At 35.1% G+C, this 12,293-nt stretch overlaps 1 protein-coding gene across 3 annotated transcripts in view; it reads right to left on the bottom strand.

Annotated features, from left to right (window-relative positions):
• The window catches only part of LOC115412352 (radixin), an 80,378-nt gene that overhangs the window by 15,557 nt on the left and 52,528 nt on the right, over positions 1-12,293 (bottom strand). For all 3 annotated transcript variants that reach the window (XM_030124800.1, XM_030124798.1, XM_030124799.1), the window contains exons 7-11: positions 8,919-9,002; positions 8,689-8,835; positions 6,602-6,698; positions 6,346-6,509; positions 1,942-2,072 (exon numbers count right to left, since the gene is read on the bottom strand). In XM_030124800.1, coding sequence (XP_029980660.1) covers positions 1,942-2,072; positions 6,346-6,509; positions 6,602-6,698; positions 8,689-8,835; positions 8,919-9,002 — 623 coding nt within the window. The remainder of the gene's footprint in view (positions 1-1,941; positions 2,073-6,345; positions 6,510-6,601; positions 6,699-8,688; positions 8,836-8,918; positions 9,003-12,293) is intronic.

Raw genomic sequence — 12,293 nt, forward strand, 5'->3', positions numbered from 1 at the left:
TATTTTGATGATTATTGAACACAAAATAAAAATCTAAAAGCAAAAAAAAAATCAGGAAAAAATGCAATAACAGTAAGTGTACCAACCACTGCAATTTGTAATTATTTATTACAACAGGTAGGAAAATTTCTGAAATATTTCATTGAGGGTGCTCAGTATTAAGAAAGTTTGCATCAGATAAGATAAGATAAGATAAGATAAGATAAGATTTATCCCACCGTGAGTAAACAGCAGCAACATACAACAAGCAAGTGCAAAGAAAAGACAGGTATAAAAACCCCAAATGAGTGAAAAATGAAAATATAAAGAGAAAAGAATTGAGTTTTATTTAACCTCCTCAGACCCAGCTATGGGTTTTCTGTCCACCTTTGTGGACAAGAGTTTCACAACTTCATACAAAAAAGAAAAGAAAACTGTCCACTACAAAGGACATTCCATAAAAAATTTAAAAACTGCATCAGAAAAAACTGTTGCATCATGATGTTTCCAATAAAGGCACTTATTTAATAAAAAACAAAAAAAGCTTGTACTTTGCTGACACTTCCTGAGTCTTAGGAGGATAAATAGGTGTTTCTGTGTTTCTGAGCTGAAGTCCCGTCTCTTCTGGTTGTGCTCCGTATTGTAATGCAGTCAGTGACAGTTTTTTGATCATGTATGTATTATACTATCATTCACATATACGATGTCAATCATTTTAAAGGATAGTTTTATAAAAGTCATATCTGACTGAAAATATGTAAATGGATGCTTCGGTGAAACTGGGTACATTTTTGTTACCTGGCACTTTGCCAGCTTTTTTAGACCAAATAATAAGAGAGAAATTTAGACTTATTTTCCCCCAGGATGTACCTAATGATGACCTCAGATAAATGCAAAAAAATTATACTCTTGCTCTGAGCCCTCCCAAAATTAATGAATTTTTAATAAAATATCGGGGCCATAAATAGGACCAAAATTGGGACAGGAAAAGCTTCCTAGGTGTCAGTGCATTTGATCTGAAAAACATGGCTGTAAATGGTCTTATATACTGCTATAAATAAAGACACTGTGTTAAATTTGAGGATCCTTGTGGTTTTTCTAATCCAGACGTGTGGGTTTTTCATGAACCGGCAGTCTCATTCCAGGTTTTGTATGTAACCCATTGTGTCCACAGAACCTGCCCGGTTAAACACATACAAGCTGCGAATAATTTTGCAATAGCGGTCATTTTTGCCTTGCATAATTAGCTCAATTCCTAAAATGTACCTGTGAGAGAATAAAAAGATATTCAAAAAAATAGTAGCATGTAATTTTCGTGTCCTGTGACCATGTTACATATAGATTTTTGTATTAAATATAGTGTAAAATAATATAAAAATGTGTTTTATCTGAGAAATAGTTTCTCTTTTATCTCAGTATTTATTTTTAAAATAGACCAAAAGTGCTTCCAAACCTGCTTCATAACATTAATCTACATCTGGTTAGAATTTTTAGCCCCCATGTCCTGTTTTTAGGGATGAGTTTTGTAGAAGCACTCATATACAAAGACTACACAGAAGTCAGAGGTGGTCTCATTATACCTGTCTCTGTCCACAATCTGTTCAGAGTTGCAGAAGATGTCTGTGCACTTTCAACATGATCAGACTGTCAGAATTTTTGCCTCTTATCACTTTTTCACCTCACTCTTGAAGAATGAGGTGAAATTTACCATGGTGACGGCCGTTTTGGTGTCGATGACATGTATTACCTATCATGCACATGCCGTCTTTTCTGCTGTTTGACACAAAACTAGATTTTTTTCACAATTTTTTGCCACAAACTGCAACTTTCTTGGATCATTAAATTCACTTTTGAAAATTATTCATCTCTCCATTGACTGCCATTCATATTTCTTCCGAAGTGACCTGAAGGGGGGGTTTCAGCTCTCTGTTCATGCCCTGAATGGTGTTGCCGTTCTCAAACCTTTCTGAGCTTTCTGCGTCTGCTCCTCGATCTGCCTCAGCCTCTCGATCAGCTCGTCCTTCTCCCGCTCTATCCGCTCCTTCTCCTTTTCTGCAATCTCACGCTTCTTCTTCTCATTCTCCAGTTGCGCTCTATCAAAACAAACAAACAAAAAAAAAACAGAAACAAAAACAACTGTCACATACAGACACTTACAACGTATCTTACAAGTAAATTCAGAGAATGTTTGTAGCATGTAACGGTGAAAAACATAGCTGGATTTTTGTGAAATAGATAAACCTTCCTAAAATTAAAGTTACTCCTCATAAGCTTTAATTGTATTATCTGTTTTGTTGATTTTCATTTCCTTCTGCTTACAAATAGATATGACAAAAGTGTTTAAATTATGACATTTAACTTTTTTACTTATACTTAAATGCGTCAATATAACCAGATAATGACAGAGGTTTAGATGATGTATAATTAATATTACAGTATATCAATAGATTAGTAGATCATACTTTTCTGGTGGTTAAAAAACAATAGTTAAAAAAAAAAACATTTCTGGGATTCTGAATATAAAAAATGAGATATTTTCAATAACAAGACTCTAATGGAACCAAATCTGGACTTAATTATACTTAACCAGATGCTAATATATTATATAAGTGTCTGTGGTGTTTCTGGGATGTAGATGTGACATTTGTTGCCATTAAATGATAGAAACACAACCAAACCCACCCACATAAACGCAAAAAAATCCACAGAGACAAAAGTGGATGCATCAGTTTCCACATCAGCTGCAGCCCACATGTGACATTTAGAAACAAACACTGGATCTTCATTTCCCCTGAAGCACATTTACTGTTTTCACTGCTTGATTACTTCCTGTCCAACTTTTTCAGTTTTTGATCTCCACACACAAAACTTTGTTTTTGTTGATGTTAAAGCAACACTGAAAGCACACAAATGACAAACATGAGCTGTGTTTCAGTCCAGTGCTGCTCCCTACTGCTCATTGATTTACTTATGCATTATGTAACTAAATGTGCGTATTTGACTTATTTAAGTTTAAATCTCTACCACGAATGGTGTTTCTTTGTTTAGGGTTAATAAGAAGAATTTAACTGAAGAAAAGGAAAGTAGAGATGCTGCTGCTCCTGAGGTGGGAGGTAAAGTTTGTTATTTTGCTTAGTTTGGGTTTTAAAGTATCTGTACTTTATCTCAAATGTGTTTTAAAAAGTGCTATATAATTCAACTTTTACTTGCTTACTTACATCCTTTAAGAGTATTCGTCCTTTTACCCTCCATAGTTTTAATACAATTATCTATACTATCTACCTTGGTTTTAGCTCCATTTCAATCTAAACTAAAAAAGCACTCGGAGAGTGCAGACCTCCGCCAAGACAGATCAGTTGGACCCCCCTGTGCCCCCCCCCCCCCCCCCCCCAAGTCACCACCAACATTTAATCATTTGTTCCTTGTGCCAGAATCAACATTTCCTGAAATTTTCATCCAAATCCGTCCATAACTTTTTGAGTTATCCTGCACACAGACAAACAAACCAACGCCGGCAAAAACATAACCTCCTTGGCGGAGGTAACAATGGAACAATCAAACATAGAAAAGCTAGTCCCTTAGTGTATCCATCAGTGGATATCAGACACAACACAAGATTTAAAAAAACAAGATAAAAGCTGTAAAGAGATAAATGAAGAGAAAAGACACTGGGCCTTATTCACAAACAGTGCGTACACACAAATCTGTGCTTAAACTCTGTGTATGATCATTTGACGCACAAATCCAGGATTCATCAATATTTTTATACCTGAATTTGTTCTTACCCTGCGAACAAATTTAGAACTACCTCAGACCATGTGTCCGCACAAATGAGGAAGGCCGAACTGACTTGAAAATGCAAACACATAACTTTTAAGTACATGCAGAGCATATGAAACCACATTCATTAAAAAGAGATTTAATTAACATCTTTTAACATCATTAATGTACTAATATATTAGCCAATTGTATTAATCAACCTTGAAACTGACACACTTTCACCATCATCATTGTGACAATTAAAATATTCAACGATAACAACAGTCCCAGTTTACAAAGGACATGTGGTGGACATATTCCATGAATGGATGTTTGTCCGATTATTACCTCCACCAAGGAGGTTATGTTTTTGCCGGCGTTGGTTTGTCTGTCTGTCCGTCCGTCCGTGTGCAAGATAACTCAAAAAGTTATGGATGGATTTGGATGAAAATTTCAGGAAATGTTGATACTGGCACAAGGAACAAATTATTAAATTTTGGTGGTGATTTGGGGGGAGGGGGGGCACTGATCTGCCTTGACGGAGGTCTGCGCTCTCCGAGTGCTTTTCTAGTGGATGCTGTTCTCTCATCCTGTGGTGTTTGATCAGGTGGACCTTGCCCTCCACCAGTCTACTTTTTCTTTTGGTCCGTAATGCATTTTTTGGCATCAGCATTTAAGTCGAACCACTTTTTTCTCACCTGGGCCACAGTGTGCTTCTCTGGGGATACTACATTGACAGCCTCTGTTATTGTGGTTCAACCATAATTTTTTTTTACCCATCATCACCCCCAAGGAGGCACTTTTGAGAAGTACTCCTTTTCTGGCTTCCTCCCAAGACACAATTGTTTCGATTTCTGTCGTTGTAAAAGTTCTTTTGTTTTTTGTCTTTTGGCACCATCGCTTCTAACAAACTGTGAAATTTACTACTTCTCTCCTCGCGTAACCACTTCCTTCATTCATGAATCAATTCCAGCCCAGTATCTTCCTTATATGGAGAAATGGGGGGAGTGGTAGTATGCTAATCACATGCTAATCACAAATTGTGAGACACCTGTCAATGTAGAATTATTCTGATTCACTCACATACGCAAGGTGGTGAGAACAAAATTGGCCAGTGCGCAGGTGTCATGAATCCCACTGTGATTTTGTGTTCGCACTAATTTTGTTCGCAAAGTAAGAACATTTTCACGCACATATTAATGAACGAGGCCTATTGCTGATTTGCACATTTTAAGTTAATATTCATTATTTTCATGATACATATGTCATTTGGAGTTAGATTAGTCATTAACTTACATTAATATAATGTGAGGTTCAGTTATAGTTTTGTACACAAACATCAGTACTTTTATACTTTAACTGTATTTTAGAGCCTGTACTTTTTCACTTTCATCTCATTCTACTTTTACAAACCATTTGTTCAAACAGATGTCTGTACTTTGACATGAGTAGTATATTCTATAGTATGTTATATATGGTATAGTATATTTGAGCATCAACAGGAGCCCCTCTGGACCTTATTCAATATTGTAAACAGTCACTACAGCAGTCATGAAAAACATCACGCAGCAAACTGTCAGTCCAACATGAATACATATTTAGTAGACAGGAACCACTATGAAAACACTATATTTTCTTCATTGATGTTCACAACTGACAAATATGAATAGCATTATTGATATGATTATGATGATAATGATGATGAAACAATAATTTCTTCAAATTCAACATAAAGTAATTTCCTTTTATGTCTTTACATTTTGAAATGAAAAAAAGCTATGTGGCTGCACTAGAATCAAGAAAAAATTAAACATTACTCAAAAACAACACTGAAACGAGATGATCTGTGAACTCCACATAAAACATAGTTAATTAAATACATTTTTAGTGTTTTTGTGAGTGATTATTATACTTTATCTCCTCTGTGCTTCCTTCTTTGTAATGTACTTTATAACTGATGTTTTGAGACGTGCTGTATGTGCTAATTAGGGATGTGCATTGGCAAGAATCTGGTGATACGATACAAATCACAATACTAGGATCATGATACAATATATCACGATATATCATGATACTGTTAAAAAGGCAATTTTTTTTGTTTTGTTTCTTTTTTTTTTTAAATAATATTTTGCTTGAAGAATTGAATTACACCAGAAATATGCACAAATACTAAACACATTTTTATTTGATCAGAACAGGATCTAATGCTATATAACAAATGTTCCTGTGTTAAAACTGAAATTATGTTTTACAGACATTACAGTTTAAGATCCTGTTCAGATGTTCATATTCTATCGGTACATAACTAACATCATAACATTATTTTTGTGCAATCCCAACAAAGCAACTAACATTATTTAATAAAAACTGTTAAATAATAATAAATGAAATATAAAAAAGAAAAACAAAAAACAAAAATGAACCTCCACAATATCTGCATTTGAATAAATACCTAAAATATCAATACAGTACTTTTTCATATCGATACAGTATTGTGAGATGAAATATCACGATATATTGCAGAACCGTTACTTTCTTACACCCCTAGTGCTAATGTGTCCTCAGTGTGTCAGGGCTGTGTCGAAGTTAAAGCCACATATACTTTACCTCTCCATCTGTTTGTGGTGTTTCTCTTCCCTGGCTTGCGCCTTCATCTGCTGCACCTCAATAGTGTCGGGCTTCCTCCTCCTCATGTACAGTTCGTGGTTTCCCATACACAACGCCAGGATCCGCTTGTTGATTCGCAACCGAGGGGCATAGAATATGAAGTCCTGAAAGAGACAAACACAACAACATAAGAGCATTAAACTATTTCCCTTAACTTTATTGTAACTTTATTTACATGTCATTTACGGGGACTTACAGGGGCTTTTTTGTCAATGGGCTTGATGACAAACTTCTTGTCATTGAAGGAAATGTTTCTGATTTCACTCCATGGGAAGCCGATCTTTGGTGACAACCTGACGAGACAGTGATGAGGTTTTGTTAAGACATGTCTGAATAATAAAAAGGTCCAAACTGTTTTTCTAAATGATCATTAAGACTTGAGAACTAACAATGACAAACACTATCCAATCTAATTTTATTTGTAAAGCACTTTAAAACAACCACAGTGGACCAAAGCGCTGTACAGAAGAATAAATAAAACCAAAATAATAGAATAAAATACAAGAATAGATTAAAAAGACATAAAAAGCTATACAATTAAAAACAATAAAAATAAGAACAATAAACCAATACCAAATAAAACAATAGAATAAAAATAGCAGAGTTAAAAATCTCATATGGTTTAAAAAGCCAAGGAGAAAAGATGGGTTTTAGGAAGGGATTTAAAAACAGACAGAGAGGAGGCCTGTCTGATAAGGAGAACACTATGGTGAGTCCTATGACCTAAAACATTTTATTCTTCATCTGCTGTTGCCATTCATCATCAGCAGAGGGCGATGTTGTCAGATTAATGCAGTCTAAGGTGAACTGCAGAGCACATACAGTCATTAGACCACCCCTTGTTTTCTTCACTTTCTTGTTCATTTTAATGCCTGGTATAACTAAAGATACATTTTTGGACAAATATAATGATAACAACAAAAATAGCTCATAAGAGTTTAATTTCAGAGCTGATATCTAGCCCTTTTTTTCATTTTTTCTTGATAATAACCAAAATCACTTCAGTTCATACATCAATAGCTATGGCATTGTACTGACAAAAAGTGCTTTTAGGCATTCCATGTTTTTTTTTTTTTTTCTGTCTGTTTTAGTCACATGATACACACAGGAGTTAGTACTTAATTGCATAACCATTGTTTTTGACGGTCTAATAATTTTTTCTGCGACTGTATTTACTCCGATATTTCTGTATTGAAAAACTGATTTAGACGGTAATTTGTCCTACATTCATTCTCAGCTGTGCATGAATAGTGCTGGTAACATTTTCAAAAAGGTTTAGGGTTCATAGGAAAGATAGAAACATTGACCAGAAGAATAAAATAAGTGAACAAAAAAACACAGCATTCTGAAGTGTCAGAGCAAAGACTGGTTAAAAAAAAATTAAAGTGTTAAATACTGTATATAGCACACCTGATATTTCACTACTAATATCCAACTACCTTTTTTTTAAAAATGGATTTATTTTGAGTATGGATATGATACAAGCTTCTTGATTACTACTATTTGACTTCTTTGCACAACATAATATAGAAATGAAAATTCAAGGAAGCATGAAACAATGATACATGCAAAAAGAAAAAGAAAAAAAGTCATATTCGAAAAGGAGTGAGAAGAAGCATAGCTTATTAGCTCTCACCCCTTTGTCTAAACCAACAATATGTACATATATACATACATACATACACACATATACCCATATACGTACACATCTATCTGTCTATACATATATACATACACACATATACATACATGTGCACATGCATACATAAACACATACACATCCATTTTGCTTCATGTTACTGTTCATTCTAAGGTTCAGATACATTTTGTACTGGATTTTATCTCAAAACCAAACTGTTTTGTGGTTTGAAGTTCTTCCTATTTTTCTGATGAACTGATGATAAACTAATCTTCCCTTAAATAACTAGTGACTCATTCTAAAAAATTACTCATAATAGCTTTGAGACAGAAATATTGTAGTTCTTTTCCAGGCACAATGATGCCATAGTGTCACAGCATCAATGAATTATAACCATTTGAAAAGCTACATTTCTATACATATTTTTGGATTCTTACACGATTTTAAAAACACCTTTTTATATCGAAGACCAGCCAGATCATGAAAAAAACTTGTCAATGGGTGAGTGATAACACCTAAAAGGAGCTCCACTGATTGGACAAATGACTTCATATGTGTTCTTTCTTCAGTTTTCCATCCATCTCTAAATGTCGTAAGTGACCTTACTCATATATGTGTCCATGTACAGTGTGTATGTTTCTTACTTGTCCTCATGCTCATATATGTTGAGTCCCAGAGCATCAACCCCAAGCCACAACTCTGTTCCCTTCTTATTTTTGATTTCAAAGTAGTTGACGCCGTACATCTCCAGGTCCTGAGCGATCTTCAGATACTCCATCATTGCATCCTCCCTGTACCACACACATTATTCATTATTGAATCAAACGCACATAAAATGGTTTGAATGCACAAACATATATAAAGACACACTCACCTGAGCATGCTTCTGTGTTCCACGTGCCATTTTTGTATTCTGTCCTCCCACTGTTCTTTTGTCAGCTTGTGTTGCTCCAAAACTCTACAGAAAAGAGGAAAAAATAAACTCTACTGCACGTTTTGTTTTCAGTCCCTATGTATATCCACCAATCTGAAGCTCACACATCACAACCAGACTTAGAATTACATGTGTGACCAGAATGACACATGCTACGTCACAGCACTGTCAGAGGAGATTTAACGTTAATTTTCACTAAAAAAGACAAAACAAAACATTGTTAATCTATGGATAAGAGCCTCATGGGAGAAGTTTGAAACACACTGTCTGTGTTTCGATTACCTGGCCAAAGAGAGATATTCCAACCTAATCTAGTGTGTAAATCTGATAGAAGTAGAATAACAGCCTCATAACAATGTGCCAAGTAGAGGATGATGTTACAGAACCTGCTCTATAAATTCTCATCTGCAACAGAAACACAACAATGACACAGTCATTTAGTCTCAGACGTATCAGGTGGCCTCTTCTTTTGGAGCGCAGAATGTGCCAAATAGTTTTTGTGGCTCAAAAAATCATGGGAAGGAACGCTTCTAGGACTCAAAAAAAAAAAAAAAAAAAAAAAAGAGTCTATTTGAGGGTTGTGTTTGACTTCCTGAAGAAGGATTGAAGCTGAAATGCGCTGAAGTGTTTTTTGAGAATAAAGGCATTTTAATGCTTAAACCAGTGGTTCCTAACCTTTTTTTTGGCTCGTGACCCCATTTTAACATCACACATTTTTGGCAACCCAGGACATTCAAAACACAGAGTTTTTTTTGCTAAAATTAATTTGTCTTTGATCATGTAATAGTTTGCTATACTATGTTGTAAATAAACGTTAATTTTAGACGACATTTAAGCTGTATAATGTATATTATTATGGACGGAGGTAGAAAAGCCAGGTGTAGATTACTGCACAAAGTGAGAATTTTATTTTCCTTGGTCAGGATATGTACAGTCAGTCCAGCTTGGATTTACAAGGCTGCAAATTAATGCTAAACAAACAAGAACTCAAACTATGAATTATGAAAGAGCTGCAGCATCTGAAACCGACCACAATGAACATTTGAAAGATAAACAGAACCACAGTGCTTCAGTTTCAGCTTCACAGTTTGTCATGTCTTTTATGGATTGGGATTGTCTCTGTCAACTCACCATATATTTTTATCATTAAGTTTTGGGTTTTTTTTTTCATCAAGTACTAGAAATTTCAGGCAACCCCATTTGAATTCCAGGCGACCCCACATGGGGTCCCGACCCCAAGGTTGAAAAACACTGGCCTAAAAAGTGCCTTGGAGTTTTCTTCCTTGTTTGTTATCTAGTTTTTGTGGCTCTTGACATGTGATTCAACATTAAAATGTGTTGGTTTCGATTACTAATAGTTCTCTAGATGGCTAATCCAATACGAGCAGCAGAGGGCACTAAACTCAGTTTCATTATTTTCACTCAGGTTTTAATGATCGAATTACAGAATTACTTTTCTTTCAGATGGATAAGATAGTGTCTTCTAATGCTGGAGTACAGCGGAAGAAGGAGAGGCACAAATAGTTCTGACCATATATGACGATAATGAAAAAAAAACAGAATATGTGTGAATAATTTCATATGGTACCACAAATATTGGTCTGGGATCAGAGAAACATTTTACAGCCAAGCTTCAAAATTAAGTGTGAAAATGCTGGCAGAATTTAGCCTTCCTATGTTTTGTTTACATAATGTGAAACATAAAATTGACACCTCTTAAAATGTCAGACAACACTAGCAGGCGTCCTCAATCTGCCACAGGAATTGGGCCAAAAACTGATTGCATTGAAGGTTTATGTGCATCCACATGCTTTTACCTGGATCTAAGAGTCAGAATGTGCAAATTGACCCATCTTCTAAGCCTGTCCTTCCATAAGTGGACAGCTGTTGTACTGAGGTAGGTTTTAAACCCCACTGTTAGTAACTGACATTAAATTGTGTTAAAAATAAACACCTCTGTGCAATTTAATGACTTTTTTTTCCTGTCTGTCACAATCACTGATTGTCTTTCACTGTTGATGGTATTTTATTTTACTTTTTTGTTTGTTTTGTTTGTTGTCGTTTTCGTCATGTGATGTATCAAGTACAGTGCTTAACAAATGTCTTTGACCATCAGCGTCATGTAGTGTTTTAAAGTGGACTCTTTCATTTTCAGTGAGCTCTCCACATTTTACCATTTTCAGTTTGAATAAGGAATTTCACACCACATTCCAATTTTCATACCACATTGATCAGAAATTAATTAAAGGTGCGGGAGACTTTCATGACCAATTTTTCATCAAACCTGTAAAACCTCACTCATAGCAAGTATCATAAATCTATAAGTCTTTCTGTGATTACTCACCTGAATCTCTTGCATTCCGGTGAACAATTTCGAAGTGCCATCCGCCATAAACAAAACCCATGTGTTTAGATTCAGACCGGGAGGTCACTCGGGCATCTTCGGAATTTTTTGTCGCAACGTGCATTGTGGGAAACAGAGGCTTGTGCTGCCGCTGCAGGTGGCTGGGAGGTTCGTGCAGCGCGAGCCTCTATTTCCCACGTCGCGACAAAAAATTCCAAACATGCCCGAGTGACCTCCCGGTCTGAATCTAAACACATGGGTTTTGTTTATGGTGGATGGCACTTCGAAATTGTTCACCGTAATGCAAGAGATTCAGGTGAGTAATCACAGAAAGACTTACAGATTCGTGATACTTCGGCTGAGGTTTTACAGGTTTGATGAAAAATTGGTTACGAAAGTCTCCCGCACCTTTAAGCATAACATTCAACCACTAACACTACTTTTTCTGTTCAGAAATGAAAGTTTGACAGTTAATTTTAAGAACAGTTTTTTTTTAATAACAGTTCATTTGAAAATCCCTAGATAACAATAATGATATTTCAACATTAGAGTAACATAAATTATTTTTGTAATTACTAATGGTGTTAATTTAGGGCAGCTGTGGCATAAACCGTACATGAGGTGGTGGTCTAAAAAATTGTTAAATGCAGTATTAGAGCTGCAGCTATCGATTATTTTTATAATTGATTAATCTATTGATTATTTTCTGTGATTCAGTTCAATTCAATTTGATTAAGCGATTACTTGAATAGGCGAAAAAATTGTAGGAATATGAAAAAGACATCTGAAAATGACAAATAACTTGTCCTTTATTCCAGAACCAGCTGAAACAAGAACAAAAGTATAAAAGTAAAAGGATATATTGAAAAAATATCTATATAGAAATAACACTATAAATGTATATATAAAAATATCTACATACATGAAAAAGTCAAACGACATCTAGAAACAACATGTGCACTGCAGTTTTC

Source organism: Sphaeramia orbicularis, chromosome 21, assembly GCF_902148855.1.
Source record: "Sphaeramia orbicularis chromosome 21, fSphaOr1.1, whole genome shotgun sequence".
Lineage (NCBI taxonomy): Eukaryota > Metazoa > Chordata > Actinopteri > Kurtiformes > Apogonidae > Sphaeramia > Sphaeramia orbicularis.